Raw genomic sequence first — 16,668 nt, forward strand, 5'->3', positions numbered from 1 at the left:
CACAGTGGTGCACACCTTAATCCCAGTACTCAGGAGGCAGAGGCAGGGGGATCTCTCTGAGTTCAAGGCCAGCCTTGTCTACAAAGTGCAGGGGTGGGGTCTGGGCAGAAAGATAGAGAGAAACAGAGTTACCACACCAAGCGCTCCCCATCCAGGAATTGTGGCTTCCACAGAAGGACCTTCTGCAGGTCTGGGAAGCTGGCTCTGACCAGATCTTGACCAGCAGTCCCCTCCACTCAGCCTGGCACTGAAGAGGAGCTGCCATGTTCACTCTGGTGCGGGTTCCCTTAGGGAAGCCACTGGCTGAGGAAACAGCACTTTGTTCCTGTCACAGAGCAGGGGCCTCGGTCCTGTGTTAACCTGCCCCACAGTTTACTCTTTGAAGCTGGGCAACACTGTTCCCTGTGATGCATCAGAGGGTGATAATTGACAGAAGAAAAGGGAACTCAACACTTTCAGAGGTGAAAGGGCGCTGGAGAGGCCACTCCAGCTTCACCCATTTTGTTTTCTTTCCACAGAGTCTCACAGGGTAGCCCTGACTGGCCTGTGTCACGCAAAACACACAGCTCTGACTTCAAAGGGAATAACAAATTGTTTAATGTAGAGCCATGTTGTGGGATATTTTGATCTCACTCTGACATTTCTGAGACTGCCCAATAAAGTTATACCTTGAATCAGGGGACAAAGCCAGGGACTACTTGACCAGAATTGGCCATAGAGAAGCCAGCAATTTGGATAGAAAAGACTTTCAGGAAGGAAAAGGCGGGGACTGGAGTTTGAGCTTCTCTAGGTTCTGGGATGAGGGAAGAGTCCTAGTTGCTACTCAGCCTCTCTGAGCTGGCAGGTTTTCACCCCAGCCTTCGACTCCTGAGTCTTGTTGATAAATAGAATGATAGAGACTAAATTTAAACCTACATATTGGAACCCAAACCACCTCCCCAGGCCATGTCCTGAGTGGCCAGTGGGCACTGACTGAGGGGCCGAGGGCCCACAGACAATAATTAAAGTATCAGTAGATTAATGTGCAGCCACTAAGCCGACAGAAAAACATCAGAGCCATATTTGAGTGACCATGTACTTAGTCACCCCAAACCCCATGTTCCAACATGGAGGAAGTTGCATGAAGTTTTCATAGGAGCAGAACAAAGAAAGCCACAAATCAAGTAAATTTTCAAACACATTGCCAGAATCTTTTAGAGGTGGTTACAGCAAGATGGGGGATTCCCTCCTACAGCCTCAGATGCTAATTGGTGACATTCTTAGTTTTGGGGTTAGTGGAAGGCAGTGGTTACTAAGTTAATAGATTTCAAAGGTTTTTATCTATTAGTCATTGGATGTTGGTTTCCACTCAGAGGTGGACAAGAAATGGCTCTTCAGGAGTCTGAGGCAATTAGCCTCTGGACCTGCACCATCCCAACCTCTCCACATCACTGTAGTTCTGATCAATCAGACTTTGTAGACACTGCTTCTTTCCAGAAATTCTGGTTGACACCTGGAGCTCTGTGTAGATCAGGCTAGCCTCAGACTCACAGAGATGCACCTGCCTCTGCCTCCCAAATGCTGGGATTAAAGGCCACCATGAAAAACACAATCTGACTGTATCATCCCCTGACTAAACCCATTCAATGGTGTTTCACTAACTTGAACTCAGGGATGAAGGGGCATAGGCGACACCCCCCTGCCTCCCCAGCAGTCAAAGCTCACAGGGGCTCAGGTGAGCAGGGACCCGGACCAGCTCCCATCCTGGGTCCTGCTGCCTCCTGGCGGCCATTAGCGGCATCGCGGCTTCCGAGGGTCCCGGGACCCACAGGGCAAAGTTAAATGTCCCATCAGCCTGCAGGCTGCAGAGTCGCCCAACTGCTGGCGGGTTCACCAGCCTCCCAGCTGTCTGGACCACACTGGCCACTTAGGGGCTGAGACAGACAATCTCAGAGTCATGTGAACTTTTCCCACGGTAGCCTCAGGACAGGGCCCAAAGCTGTCCACGTCCCCAGGCCTTGTGGCATGTGCCACCTTCCTGGAGAGCTACAGAGCAGTCCCCTCCTAAGCAACCCAGCCACTCCTGGATCAGAAACAGTGACGGACTGAGGTTACCACCCCGCCTTCTTCCTGACGCCCCCCAGGATGGGAACCGGTAAGTCTACAGGAAAGAAATGCCAGAGAACTCGAAGACGTCAGGACAAACGAAGGGGATGCTGTCACAGTACATTAAGTGCTTATTATTGCCTACAGACTGACAGACAGACAGACTGAGCCCCCAGCCAGGAGGTGATGGGTTAGTGTTCGAGTGGAGACCGCAGATCACCAAGCTACAAGAGAGGGGAGGCAGCCTCCACTGCTCTGTCCTAAGAGCTGAGAGTCGATGAGAGACTGAGGTGTGGAAGCTTTCACAGGTGTGAACACACAGGGGAGGAGGCGACAGGGACGGGGAATGATAACGTCGCCTCCAAGTCCAGGAAGAAACAGACTTGCACACACTCTGCTGAGGCAGAGTCCTGCAATGGAGGCCGGTGAGGAGTGTGGAAGCCTGAGAGACAACAGGAAGGGAAAGGGACCCAGGTGACGGTGTGTGACATGCACAGCCCGTGGGATCCGTCAGGTCCCAGTGTCAGTGTGTGACATTCAGAGCACATGGGAGCCGCCAGCCCGGGGACCGAGTCAGAAGTTGGGCTTGTGTTTCTTGAGCTCCACCATGAGGTGATGAATGTTGATGAGCTCCGCCCTGGCCGGCAGCGCCCGGAGCTGCGGCTGTGCCAGCACCCGGTGGAAGCGATGGTAGAGCTGGATCAGCTGGGTCAGCGCCCCCTGCACACAGAGGAGAGTCGGGGTCAGACTGACCGGGGCAGGACGGTCAGAGCTTCAGCGGAGCTCAGACACAGCGGGTCGCTGACCTGCCCAGAGGAAAGACCGACAAAACAACCAAGCGTGGGACCCGGCAAAGGGCTGGGGGTGGCAGGCACCTGGATGATGCTGGTTCCATTTCGAAAGTTGGTGAAACTCCGCATTACGTCCTGACTCAGAGACTCCACTGAGGCCTTCCAGGAACTACCAAAGCCGCGGATCAGCTGAGTGACTCGGGCTGCCACAGGAGGGCAGGGAGTGTCAGAGGGCGACCAGGCCTGGGGACCAGCCACCCCGGCAAGGCCCACCTGGGCACCAGCCACCCCGGCAAGGCCCACCTGGGCACCACCCACCCCGGCAAGGCCCACCCGGGTCACAGCCATGCTCACCATCAAGCCCGGCTTCCCTGGTACCCCCCATCCAGGTCTTCCCCGCTGTGCCAACTGTAAGCTGCCACCTCACTGTCCTTTCCAGTCACCTCCCCACAGTCCCTGACAACAGCCTCATACCTTCTTCCCCCCGAAGTCGATCGGCCTGTCCACGCTCAATCAAACCTTCAGCCTCCTTCACAAACGCCACCAGACCCCCGAAGGGGGGGGACAGCAGCTCTTCAATGAATTCCTAGAGAGACGTGCAAGTCCGAACAGAGTCAGGAGTCCTGGGGACAAAGGACCCCATCCTGGACTGGGATGACTAGGAGGTGACACTCCACAGAGCAGCCGGCCTCCGTGAGCTTCCACTTTTAGGTGGTGGTCTCACAAGGTGTAGAGGAAGTCCCCAAGGGTTGCCTCTTCCAAAACCAAGAGCCAATGAGCTGGCTCAGGGGGAAGAGCTTGCCACTGGTCCCCAGAACACAAAGCGGAGAAGCAAGAGAGGAGCCCAGTCCTGAAGTTGTCCTCTGACTCCATGTGCTTCAAGACATGTGCTGCACATGCAATCACATATAACACAGACACACACACACAGACACACACAGACACACATAGACACACTAATAATCCCCTGCAAAGCAGAACTGGTTTTGACCTGTGCACACATACATACACAGTTACAGTTTTATTTTGCTTTTAAGTTATTAATATCATAGAAAAATTAAGTGAAACAGACGAGCAACAAGGCAGTGAGTCATAATGACCGCACACTGAGGTCAGCCCAGCAGCACCAGGTCTCCCTGCCACGCCCAGGCCCTACCTGTGTGCGAGCATTGAGCAGCTGCTGGAAGCTCTCCACCTCCTTGCTATCCTCAGCTGCCCGCTCCTGAGGAGGGCACAGGGAGGAGAGACTTGGGAGCAGCCTCAGGCCAGCATCCACCCCCATCACCTCCTCACCACCACCCCACCCCGTCAGCCTCAGGCCAGCATCCACCCCCATCACCTCCTCACCACCACCCCACCCCGTCAGCCTCAGGCCAGCATCCACCCCCATCACCTCCTCACCACCACCCCACCCCGTCAGCCTCAGGCCAGCATCCACCCCCCCCATCACCTCCTCACCACCACCCCACCCCGTCAGCCCAAGGCCAGCATCCACCCCCCCATCACCTCCTCACCACCACCCCACCCCGTCAGCCTCAGGCCAGCATCCACCCCCCCATCACCTCCTCACCACCACCCCACCCCGTCAGCCCAAGGTCAGCATCCACCCCCATCACCTCCTCACCACCACCCCACCCCGTCAGCCCAAGGCCAGCATCCACCCCCCATCACCTCCTCACCACCACCCCACCCCGTCAGCCCAAGGCCAGCATCCACCCCCCCATCACCTCCTCACCACCACCCCACCCCGTCAGCCTCAGGCCAGCATCCACCCCCCCATCACCTCCTCACCACCACCCCACCCCGTCAGCCCAAGGTCAGCATCCACCCCCATCACCTCCTCACCACCACCCCACCCCGTCAGCCTCAGGCCAGCATCCACCCCCCCATCACCTCCTCACCACCACCCCACCCCGTCAGCCCAAGGTCAGCATCCACCCCCATCACCTCCTCACCACCACCCCACCCCGTCAGCCTCAGGCCAGCATCCACCTCCCATCACCTCCTCACCACCACCCCACCCCGTCAGCCTCAGGCCAGCATCCACCCCCCCATCACCTCCTCACCACCACCCCACCCCGTCAGCCCAAGGTCAGCATCCACCCCCATCACCTCCTCACCACCACCCCACCCCGTCAGCCCAAGGCCAGCATCCACCCCCCATCACCTCCTCACCACCACCCCACCCCGTCAGCCCAAGGCCAGCATCCACCCCCCATCACCTCCTCACCACCACCCCACCCCGTCAGCCTCAGGCCAGCATCCACCCCCCATCACCTCCTCACCACCACCCCACCCCGTCAGCCCAAGGCCAGCATCCACCCCCCATCACCTCCTCACCACCACCCCACCCCGTCAGCCCACACTGCAGACACTGCCAGAATCGGGGCTCAGGCACTGAACTGTGAGGCTGACAGCCCCGGGGACCCCCGCGGGGAGCAGCATTACCATCAGCACACCCAGCATCATGTCGTAGTTGTTGATCAGAAACACAAGCTGCTCCTTCCTGGAGGAGAACTCAGCAGCCACTCGGAGGACAAAATTCTCCACCTCCACCTGCAAAAGCCACACAGAGGCAGGAAGGAGAAAGCCAGATCACAGGCCCCGCCCCTGAGGGAAGTCTGTCCTGCCACCCCACCTGTAGCTGTCCCAGCAGCTGCAGGGTGCGCTCATTGGGGATGGTCTGGTTGATGCTCACAAGGGCAGAGGAGAACTCAGCATAGCGGCGTGTGATCTAGGAGCAGGCGGGAAGACTCCCATCAGCCTGCCTGGCAGACACAACCTCCCAGCTGCCTCTGCAACTCCTGTCCCCAGTCCCTCCTCCTGCAGTGACCACCCCACCAGAGTGTGACCACCCCACCACTGAGTGTGACCACCCCACCGAGTGTGACCACCCCACCAGAGTGTGACCACCCCACCACTGAGTGTGACCACCCCACCAGAGTGTGACCACCCCACCACTAAGTGTGACCACCCCACCACTGAGTGTGACCACCCCACCACTAAGTGTGACCACCCCACCACTGAGTGTGACCACCCCACCAGAGTGTGACCACCCCACCAGAGTGTGACCACCCCACCAGAGTGTGACCACCCCACCACTGAGTGTGACCACAAGATCCCCTTGTTACCCTCACCCGCCCTCACATAGTGGGGCCGAGTGTCCAGGCCTCCAAGGCGCTGTGGGTCAGTGCTGCGGACACTCTGGACATTCATCTCCAGGATCAGCTCAAACCGAGGCCACAGCAAGGCAAGCACCTGCTCCCAGTACCTGCGGGCTTAATCAGAATCACAGGTCAGCTGGCTGGGGTGCTGGCAGGCCGGGGGAGTGCAGCCCTTCAGGGGAATGGTGAGTGTGTGTGTGTGTGTGTGTGTGTGTGTGTGTGTGTGTGTCTGTATGTGTGTGTGTGTGTGTGAGACCAATGCTGCCTCTGGGACACACACAGGAGGGGGAAGGATATCAGGTAAGGAAGAGTCAGGGTCAGGATGGAGTTGTCTGTGTAAGATAAAAAGCTGAAGCTTGGCTGGGCGGTGGTGGCGCACGCCTTTAAACCCAGCACTTGAGAGGCAGAGCCAGGTGGATCTCTGTGAGTTTGAGGCCAGTCTGGTCTATAGAGCGAGATCCAGGTACCAAAGCCATACAGAGAAACCCTGTCTTGAAAAACCAAAAAAAAAAAAACAAAAAAAAACGCTGAAGCCTGTAGGCACCAGGACCAGCTCTCAGGACCAGCGCTCAGTGACCTGTCCAGGGCAGGGACATCCCTCTTGGCCGCGATGTTGCGGAATCGGAGAACAATGTGGATACAGAGGAAAACAGCAATGGCGTCGTAGCAGTCGGCCAGGTAGGACTCCAGGTGTTTCTGTGGTACAGCAACAGGCAGGCAATGGAATGTCAGTTTGCTGTTCGGGTGGCTGGGAGCAAATGGATGGACATTTCTACAGGACAAGGCACTGGCTAGGGAGACCCCCTCCTTCCCTGTCCACAGGCACCTCCGGGGGCCCCTGACTTGCTCACTGGCCTCTACTCAATAAGTTCCTCACAGCAGAAGCCAGGGCTGAGCTTGGGAGGGAGGTAAAGGGCCAGGATCTAGAGGTGTTGCTCTCCGCTGTGGAAAAGCACAGAGGAAGTACCAGGATCCCCAAGTTCTGAGGGTTCCCTAGGGGGTCATGTTGTGAGATAAAGGTTTACACTCTTTAGAATGGGACACCCCTGCTTTCAATACTGCCGCTTGTGACCCCAGTGGATGTGGATGAGCCCTGAGAATGGAGGGTAAAAGACAGAATCCGGGACTTACCAGAGTCATGGCGAGAGTACGGCCCATGACAGCATGGAATAGGTCATGTGCAGCTGGACCAGATACGACAAAGAATTCACAGATGAAAAGATATTCACGGCAAGAATTGTCGAGGAGGGCATAGTGCTGGCTGCGGAAGAGAGCCTCGAACGGATACTATGGGACAGAGGGAAGGGTGGGGTCGGACACTGGCCCCGTGGATGTGGGGCCTCAGCACATCTAGGAATGAGAGCTCAGAAGACCCCACACACCTCACCTCCAGGATGGGAGGAGCGCCCTGAACAGGCACTGAGGAGGGGGCACAGGACACAGGAAAGCCCTCCCCACCGGCTGCTGCTCCCCCACATCCTCTTCAACCACTGACAGTCTCCCCCTGTGTGCCTGGCAGTCCATGGCTCCTAGTCCCCCACATCACAGCGGGACGGGGGCCCCCAAAGTCCCAACCTGAGGGGATTGATCCCCGTCCACAGAGGGGTAGCCTCGTCATACCCTCTGCTCTCCACGCTGGGCAGTGTGGGGCACCAGGATGGGGGCCTCGAGTTCAGTGGGGGAGATGACAGCACCACGGGTGCCCAGGGTGAAGATAGTGTTCCTGCTTCGGAGGGACGGCTTCGAGAAGAATCGTGACCAGGTCAGAGTCAGGGAAATCACCGAGACTGACCACACCTGGCCCATGGAGCCAAGACCTGAGGGACCCCAGAAGCTAACTATGACCTGGACACCCCTTTCCAGAACCAGGGCCATGCTTCCCCTGACACCTGTAATGGGCGTCCGGGAGTCTAAAACCCTCTGGGAGGGGAAGCTCTGGCTCTCACATCCTCAGAGGTTCCACCCCACAGAGAGGGTGAAAAGCAGAACCCTTTGGCTGGGGCCAGGCACCCCCCTGTGAGCCTGGCCTGAGGCTCCTTGATCCAGGACATCTTTCTTTTTTTTTGGTTTTTCAAGACAGGGTTTCTCTGTGTAGTTTTGGTGCCTGTCCTGAATGTCACTCTGTAGACCAGGCTGGCCTCGAAATCAGAGATCTGCCTGGCTCTGCCTCCCAGGTGCTGGGATTAAATGCGTGCGCCACCACCGCCCAGCTGATCCAGGATATCTTTCTTTGCTGTGTCTTCCACACCCATTAGATCGTCTTTCTCGGCAACTTCCTCATACTAGAGAAAATAACAGAGAGGTGAACCATGGCTCCCCACCACCACCAGCAGGTGGGGAGCTCCATCTCTCCTCCAAGCCACTATTAGGGACACCTCTCCCTGCCTGACTCACCTGCACTTTCATGAGCCGCCCCAGGTAGGAGCGGAAGTAAGACAGGTAGATCTTGCTCAGTGTCTCCACGTATTCATCCCTGATCTCCTTGGCTGTTGCTCGCTCGTTGCCCAACAGGAACTGATAGAAAAACCTGGAAGGGCCAGGGCGAGTCAGACCCCTGGACGTCCATGCTGGCTGCTGAGAAGCTCACAAGCCACCCTGTGCCCGTGCCGGGGTGGCGACCTGTACTTCAGCAGGGCTGTCTGGGGGATCTGATAGTTGGTCATGGGCTTTCTGAATGAATAAATCTTCTGGAGGATGAACTCGCGGATCTTTGTCACTGCCTAGATGTGGGGACAAACAGGCCATGAAGTTGCGGGCTTTGACCGTGTGGAGGAAGCAAGGAGGGGACAGACGTGAAGGTAAAGGGAAGGGAGAGAATACTTTGGATGTTTTATGTTTTGTTGGTTGAGTAAGGGTCTCTGTGTAGACCAGGCTGACCTGGAACTCACAGACGTCCGCCTGCCTCTGTCTCCCGAGTGCTGGGCTAAAAACGCTTACCACCATGCCCCGCATTATTTTTTCAGGTTTTTTCTTTTTTTTAAGTATGGAATGCTTTATGAATTTTCGTGTCATCCCTTACATAGAGGCCATGCTTATCTTCTCTGTACTGTTCTAATTTTAGTTTCTATGCTGTTGGTTTTTGAGACAGGGTCTCATGAATCTCAGGATGACCCCAAACTCCCTTCATAGCAGAGAACAACTCTGAAATTTCCGATCTTTCCTCTGCCACTTCCTGAGTGCTGGGACAGCAGACAAGGGCCGTCACGCCAATGTCTGCAGTGCTGGGGAGGGAACCCAGGGCTCCGTGAACGCTAAGCAAGCACTCTACCGACTGAGGCACATCTCTAGCCTCTAGATTCTCAGGGGAACGAGAGGGCCAACATGCACCGCCCAGAGGGAAGCAGTGGGGGTTCTTGGGAAGTGACCCTAGGGGCCCACTCCCACCTTGACCCGGAGCCGGTCCAGCACGCCTCTGACATCTGCACAGGCAGCTGTCCCTCTGGCCTCCTGCTCTCTGACTGCGGCTGCCTTGGCGTCCAGCTCCTGCAGCTGCTCCAGGAACCTGGCCTCTGTCACTGGAGCTTCCAGAATTGCTCTGAGGAGCAGGGAGGACGGGGTGATCAGAAGGGACCCTCAACAGTCCTGAAACACCCGGACCACACCCCTCACAGCTCATGTCATTCCTACCTTTCTCCATGATCTCATACCCTCATTATATGCACCAAGTTTTCAACTCCTGTGCCCCGCCTCCCCACAGGCCCCCACTACACACCTGACCTTGGATCACTCCTAACCTATGTCCTATCCTATGGTGGCTAAAGCGGGTTAGGAGTTATTAACCCATCTGTTAATTTCTAGAATGTACTTCTTTTCTTTTTTAACAAAATCCCACTCTGCAGTCCACGCCGGTGACTTGCAGCAATCCTCCTGTCTGGACCTCCCAGGCATGAGATTACAGGCATGAGCCAGCACACCTGGTTTCTAGACTGTACCTGACAAACCTTGGCCTAGCCTCGTGTTGTAAACTGCGTAGGTAACCCAGCCCAGCCACCTGCTCTGGTCAGTATCACCCTTCAAGCCAGCAACTCACGCGACCAGAGTGGAGGGTACCACTAGCCCATCTACAAGTTCCCCAAGCTTCCCCCGAACTGCCTGTCGGTTGCGAAGTCGGATGTTCATGGCTCCTGACTGCTCCTGCAGGGTCCGGATCTCAGAGCTGATGGAACTGAGGTCACTCTGAAAAGCTCCCAACATCTGCTCCATGCGCTACAGGGAGGGCAGAAAACACTGTGGGCTTGCACAGGGTTGACGGGGACAAGTGTGCCACCAAGTGTCTGGGTGAATACCCCAGTCAACAGCCCAGGAGGGTGGGAGATCTTCACTTGCCCAAGGGACACAAACTACTAACAACAACAAAACCAGGAGCAGAGGGCATGACGGGTCCGAGCTTGTCAGGGGCCACAGCCGAGGGCCACTGACCTCCAGGACAGCGTCACAGGCTGTGATCTGATTGTGCAGAGACGCTATGTTCTCACTCTCTTGGATGTCTGACCCACAAAAGTCAAGGGCTTCACGGTGAACATGGAGCTCTGCAGACCAGCAGCACCTCCCCCTGAATTCTCCCCGAAGTGACAGAAACCCGAGAGATGCCATTTCATTTGGCTATGTACATCACACCTCCCCGACCCCATGTGCCTTCCCTCTGCTGGAGGATACAGTCCCGGATCGATTTCTGCTCAATCTGCTGCAGCTCCAGCTCCACCTGCTTTGAATAGTGTCGCAGATCCACACCCTGGGGAAATGACCATGAGAAGTCAGGACGAAGTCACAGGCAGGCCACAGGGGACACCAAGGTGACAAATGAGGGGAAGGTGGGGGCAGATGGGCATAGGGGAGCGCCTCACCGTTCTGAGAGCCTCCTTCACTAGTTCATCCTCCAGATTTGCCTGGATGTGAACTGGAAAGAGACATTTATCACGAGGGTCCAGCGCCGCGCCCCCCTCCCCACTGGGCACCCATACACCAATCTCCCCTTCCCTCCCAGCCCCCATCCGCTGCAGTTGTAAGAACAGTCGCTGTGACTTTCCTCTGTTTCTATTCCTCACAGTCTAGTCAACCACAGACCAAAAATATTAAATGGAAATTCCAAAACGTGATCCGTAAGCTTTACAGTCCACGGCATTCTGAGAAGCTGAAGGACCTCTTGCCCGCCTTGGATTTACGTCATCTCTGCTGGATGAACCTATGGTGTGTGTGGTGCCAGCCTGTCAATCACTCACTAGCTGTCTTAGTGATCAGATTGGCTGTCTGAACATGACTATGTTCAAGAAACCTTGTTTCTACTTAATAATAGTCCCAAAGAGCAAAAATGGTGACACAGCAATTTTATTAGTGTATCGCTATAATTATCTCTTACTGTTCATTTCTTACTGTGCCTAACCTAGAAGTTAAACCTTCTCAATTCAGAGATTAAAATCAACTTTATACTACATTAAAAAAAACATGCAGGGGCTATTGGGGGGCATCTACTGGGGTCGTATAATATATTCCTAAAGGATAAAGGGGGCTGGCTACCTGGCCCTCACCCAGGCCAACACTTACCATCCACTTCATCCAGGATGAATTCATCGGAGGTGATATCCAACTCCCCAAGTTGCAGGGGCTCTTGGAGTCCAGAAGCACCCCCCTGAAGAGGGACAGATTAGTGAATGTGGGGTACAAAAAGAAACTCAGGAAACAAAATACAACCGGATATCCCTAATCCTGCAGGTGAGGTGGGGGCGCTTTTTCAGAGGAGCCACAGGTAGTGGGTCAAAGATTCTGACATACTCAAATCTACATTTTGGGGCTAATGAGTAGAAAATATGTCACAAAATCAGGCAATTTATGAAGTCACTGAAAGTGTTCAAATGAGAAAAACTAGGATTAGCCGAACCTGCCTTTGAGTTTAGGACCTAAGTCTTGTTATCTCAGGTGTTCTACACCACACCCTTAGGGAGTTCTAGATGCTAAAACTGTCAGCTTACAAGCTCTTTACCTGTGTGTCAGGTGCACCCTTACACATTCGGCTAAATCCTAACGACGACCTGTAAGGTAGGTCCTAATATAACGCCTCCCCTTTCTCGGTGTGGGAAGTGAGGACGCGGTAAACAGAGCACAGCTTACAAGTGGCGGGGCTAGAAGGGGACCAAGGCAATCAGGTTCCAGCCCACGTTCTCACTCTTTTACACTATATTCTCTTTTCTACTGAAAAAAAAATTCTAGCGTGAATAGGAAGCTGACATTGTGTCCGTGGGACTTGAGAATCAGCCACACTGCTCGGTCAGCACCACCGGTAGCAGGAGGGGACCCTTGGGTCTGACTCGGCCTACGCCTCCCTGAGAAGAGAGACGCCCCGACGACACTCCGGAGGGCACACGCCCCGTGCTCTCACCAGCGGGCCCTCCTCCTCCTCCATATCTGAGGCCCCGGCCCGCAACACCAGCTCCCGAGCAGCAGCCGCCATGGTCGCCGCGGCTGCCATTCCCCCGCAGCCTCACTTCCGTCAGCTGTCAGGTTCGGAGAGTCCGCTCCCCGAAGCAAAACCAAAAGTCCCAGGATGTCTTGTATGGCGCAAAAAAAAAAAAAAAGTTCCCAGATATTTGAGCAAAAATGATTGGCTCCAGTCTCCCCTGTTAGGCTGGGGTCACTTCGGTCAAGTGCCAAAGAGAAGGTGAACGCCTCACACACAATCCTGCTCCGGAACCTTCGCGGCTCGCACGCCCAGAACAGGAGGAACCTTACGACGGTAAAGACGACCGAACCGGAAGTTATGATCCCCAACCCAAAGGCCCAGAACTCGACTCCTCGCTAAGGGAAGAGCGGGGAGAGCAGCGGTTTCCGGAAGCGCGCCTCCTGGATAGTCCCGCCTCTTCCTCCAGGAAGGTATATAAGAGCGATGCGTCACTTCCGCTCCCTCTTCCACAGGAGGCCTACACGCCGCCGATTGTGCCGCCGCCATGGTAAGAGCGGAGCCCGCGCCGGCATCCGGCGACATCTGAGCCGGGGCGGCCAGAGTTTTCCGTCCGGGCTCCGAGGCCGCCCTGTGCTGCGGGCCTGCAGCTCTCCCTGGAACGATGGAGCGCGACCCCGGGCGGGGACGACCTAAGACGTGACTTTCCGGGGCGCGGGGCCCCGAGGTCGCGTCGTTCCCCGGACACGCCAAAGTCGCCGGGCGCTGGGCTGTGCGGGGCACCCCCGCCTCCCCGGCCGACGTCCCCGCATGTCAGGGTTGCGTTTTCCCGCGCTTGGGCGTTGGGCGTTTGTGGTGAGCCCGGAGGGGTGGTGTAAGAACTCGGCAGGGGCGGGGCTCCGAGCTCGCCGGGGTGTCCCCCAGCCTCAGCGTGTCTCCTTGTCATTACCTGTCTCTGATAAGTCCCCGTGTTCTTCCAGTCTCTAGTGATCCCTGAGAAGTTCCAGCACATTCTGCGAGTACTCAACACCAACATCGATGGGCGGCGGAAAATAGCCTTTGCCATCACTGCCATTAAGGTAAAAAGCAGTGTCGCCGGGCAGAGAAGGCCAGGGAGAGGGGCTTGAAGTAACAAAGTCGCCTAACTAACGGTAAAAGCCTGAGGATGGTGTGAGGTCGGACCAAAGCATTTCCCCTGGGGAAGTGGGGCGTGAGTGTGGTCCTGCCCCACGTTGCTAAGCATCCCCCTGATCAACAGTTGGTGTGTGTGCTCTGCGGCACCCTGTAGCAGCAACCCCTGGGTCTGATTTCTAGAAATTAACCTACGTTAATGTCCATCGGGGGCCGTCTACAGACCAGATGCAAGTTCACTCTGGTTGAAATCGAACCAGCACGTGTCTCTGGTTTACTGCAGAAGGTCAGAGGCTGAACGGACGCTTGAGTGTTTCTCTCTGCAGAGCGAAGCGCTTTCTTGGGGACTAACTTTTATCAACGTTAGTAATTTTGGAAACAGACATCTTGCCTGTCGGTATGTGTGGTCCTTGAGGGCAAGGACTAGACCTGCCTATGCCATCGGCGTTTCCCCTGTGTGGTGTGTTCTCATGAGATGTTAGGGAATGGATGGTGCTGAGGTGCGCGCTAAGTAGTTCTGAGAAATGGAAACGGGTGATGTTCTATAGAATCAAAGAAGCCTGGTTAACTGAGGAGGATATCAGATGGACCCAAAGTTGGAGTAATTATGTTAAAATGTATGAACTCCCTTTTTTTATTTTTAATGTTTGCCTAATTTAAAGTTTGATTTTTTTTCTTCTTCTGCACTTGGGAAACAGTGATAATGGAGGTAGCTGATGGGGCAGGGTGAATGCAGTGTCTGGAGGGGTTGAAAGGCCTGGGGTGCTGCCTGTGACCTGCCTTTTCAAACGAGCATCTCGCTGATGTTCATTGGAAGATAATTACAGTCCACTTACAACCAGGCGGGGCACCTGGGGGGCTGTGCACAGTGTCTGAAGATCCGGAGTACTGAGGGTTATTATGTTGACTATGTGGAGAGGGTGAAGATTCCTAAGAAATAAAGTTTGTTGGAGATTTTGGGAAGGATGATTAGGAATTTGAGGGAAAGGATTGCGGGGAGGGTCCTCCAGAGGTGTGATTAAGGTGTGGTGCAAGTTGGGCCAAGAAGGGTGAGGGACAGTGGAGATTCTGTGCCATGGTGCCTTGTTTTCTGAATTCTTTAAAGCTGCTCTGCTGCTGCTTGGTTAAGGTGACAGTTGGTGTTTGACTATCTGGAAGCGTGTAGGAAGGGGTTGGACAGACCTAGGAAGTGCTGGCTGTCCTTGCTCTAGGACCTTCTAACACTGTCAGAAAGCCTGCTGGGCGTGGGGCCACACATTTATTGAGATAAGGTCTCAATGAAGGCCTGACCACCACAACCAGCCTGGCGTCGGACATCCACCTTCAGTACTTGCAACAGTGTGGAGGCTGGGGCAGGCATGTGTAGGTGTTCTGCCTGCATGTCTCTGACTACACATACGTGCTGGGAATCCAGGTCCTCTTAAAATATTGAGCTGTCCCGCCGGGCGGTGGTGGCGCACGCCTTTAATCCCAGCACTCGGGAGGCAGAGCCAGGCGGATCTCCGTGAGTTCGAGGCCGGCCTGGGCTACCAAGTGAGTTCCAGGGAAGGCGCAAAGCTACACAGAGAAACCCTGTCTCGAAAAACCAAAAAAAAAAAAAAAAAAAAAAAAATACTGAGCTGTCTCTCCAGCACCTAGAACATTTTTTTTTTTTCATTCAATTCTGGAAGTTGGGGTGGAGGCAGAGTCAAACCCACTCAGGGCTCAAAGAACTTCCCTATCTTACAGTTTTAACACAGACATTCATGTGTGGCTGTCTACTACCCAGTTGTATTTAGTGTGCGCCACAATCACGTGTGACCTCGCCTTATATAATTTCTATGAGGTCACCTTTTGGACTGTAAGATGAGTGTAGGGACATTTCATCCATGGCACTATTCATTGTCACCTTCAGTTTGGGGTTGGCTACTGGACATTGGCCTGGCTGTCAATTTGTCCAGATGATTGTAACCTTTACAGATCAAACTGCTGTGGCTGCTTTCATGGCATTGAATTTGAGTTTCTGGTCCAGTGTGGCCTGAGTGGCACTCTTGATTAGTGTCTGGAAGAGTGATCTGGGAATGATAGGGTGCTGGGTTCCCTATAGCTTCTGTCGTTATTGGTGGATTAGGACAGGTAATTCAGGCTGAAAGTCCAAACCTCATTCCCAAACTTTTCACCCCAGGGTGTGGGGCGGAGATATGCTCATGTGGTGTTGAGGAAAGCAGACATTGACCTCACCAAGAGGGCTGGAGAACTCACGGAGGACGAGGTGGAACGTGTGATCACCATCATGCAGAATCCACGACAGTACAAGATCCCAGACTGGTTCTTGAACAGACAGAAGGACGTGAAGGATGGGAAGTACAGCCAGGTGTGTGGGTGGGTGGCTTCGGGGGTGTCGGTTGAAACGGCACAGGGGGTCTGAGGTAAAGCTGGCGTTCCTGTCTCTGGTTCCAGGTTCTGGCCAATGGTCTAGACAACAAGCTGCGTGAGGACCTGGAGCGTCTGAAGAAGATTAGAGCCCACAGGGGGCTGCGCCACTTTTGGGGGTGAGCGCAGTGGGGCCGGGCCGTACCTGCTGGCCGAGTGGGCTGCTTGGTGCTGTCTGTCTCCGTCCTGCTGGTGTGTGACCTGTGATTCTTTTCCTTCTGCAGCCTTCGTGTCCGAGGTCAGCACACCAAGACCACTGGCCGCCGGGGCCGTACTGTGGGTGTTTCCAAGAAGAAATGAGTCCCTGGGCCTTTGCTGTTAATAAAAGTTTATATGCCTGTGGCTTCGGTCTCTGTGTCTTCCATGTGGTGGGTGGCAGGGGTAGAGGGTGCTGCAAGGGCTCGGATCCCCGTGGGTACTGACTGGAGGAGGTCCTCCCGCAGCAAAGCCTTTGGTATGGTTGAGTTAAAATGGCTCTCCCAGCCAGGCGCCTTTAATCCCAGCACGGGGAGGCAGAGACAGGCGGATCTCTGTGAGTTCAAGGCCAGCCTGGACTACCAAGTGAGTCCCGACTGGGGAGCACTGGCCCTACGCCTCCCTTGCTCTGTCTGGTATTGGGTCACAGGAACAGTCACTGGAGACTGCCACTCCCCACCCGTTGGTGCAATCGTGTCTGCGCGGGAACAGGTGGTGC

General features: G+C 55.2%; 2 protein-coding genes and 1 non-coding gene across 5 annotated transcripts; 1 reads left to right on the top strand and 2 right to left on the bottom strand.

Annotated features, from left to right (window-relative positions):
• Positions 1–2,198: 2,198 nt before the first annotated feature.
• On the bottom strand, positions 2,199–12,744 carry Vps52 (VPS52 subunit of GARP complex). Of its 2 annotated transcripts, XM_052744302.1 has the most exons (20): positions 12,414–12,744; positions 11,582–11,666; positions 10,885–10,937; positions 10,697–10,772; positions 10,460–10,527; positions 10,071–10,246; positions 9,425–9,575; positions 8,660–8,760; positions 8,435–8,567; positions 8,265–8,322; positions 7,661–7,794; positions 7,172–7,327; positions 6,618–6,736; positions 6,024–6,147; positions 5,515–5,610; positions 5,325–5,432; positions 4,033–4,098; positions 3,351–3,462; positions 2,961–3,079; positions 2,199–2,805 (listed from the first exon to the last, which is right to left on the bottom strand). In XM_052744302.1, the coding sequence occupies exons 1-20, from the start codon at positions 12,501–12,503 to the stop codon at positions 2,659–2,661; spliced, it is 2,172 nt and encodes a 723-aa protein (XP_052600262.1). In that variant the 5' UTR covers positions 12,504–12,744; the 3' UTR covers positions 2,199–2,658. The 2 variants fall into 2 exon arrangements, with proteins under 2 accessions (XP_052600262.1, XP_052600263.1); XM_052744303.1 differs by lacking the exons at positions 10,885–10,937; positions 11,582–11,666; positions 12,414–12,744 and having other exon boundaries at positions 10,460–10,530; positions 10,695–10,729.
• LOC128115090 (U6 spliceosomal RNA) lies at positions 9,018–9,128 on the bottom strand. Its single transcript, XR_008219986.1, has one exon. It is a non-coding gene; the product is annotated as a U6 spliceosomal RNA (small nuclear RNA).
• Positions 12,745–12,866: 122 nt separating the features above from the next.
• Rps18 (ribosomal protein S18) lies at positions 12,867–16,316 on the top strand. 2 transcript variants are annotated; one of them, XM_052744305.1, is made up of 5 exons: positions 12,867–12,981; positions 13,412–13,510; positions 15,727–15,915; positions 16,002–16,093; positions 16,199–16,316. In XM_052744305.1, the coding sequence occupies exons 1-5, from the start codon at positions 12,979–12,981 to the stop codon at positions 16,272–16,274; spliced, it is 459 nt and encodes a 152-aa protein (XP_052600265.1). In that variant the 5' UTR covers positions 12,867–12,978; the 3' UTR covers positions 16,275–16,316. The 2 variants fall into 2 exon arrangements, with proteins under 2 accessions (XP_052600265.1, XP_052600264.1); XM_052744304.1 differs by lacking the exon at positions 12,867–12,981 and adding an exon at positions 12,990–13,286.
• The last annotated feature ends 352 nt before the right edge of the window (positions 16,317–16,668 follow it).

Source organism: Peromyscus californicus, unplaced genomic scaffold (genome assembly GCF_007827085.1).
Source record: "Peromyscus californicus insignis strain IS unplaced genomic scaffold, ASM782708v3 Scaffold_19__1_contigs__length_69161282, whole genome shotgun sequence".
NCBI lineage: Eukaryota > Metazoa > Chordata > Mammalia > Rodentia > Cricetidae > Peromyscus > Peromyscus californicus.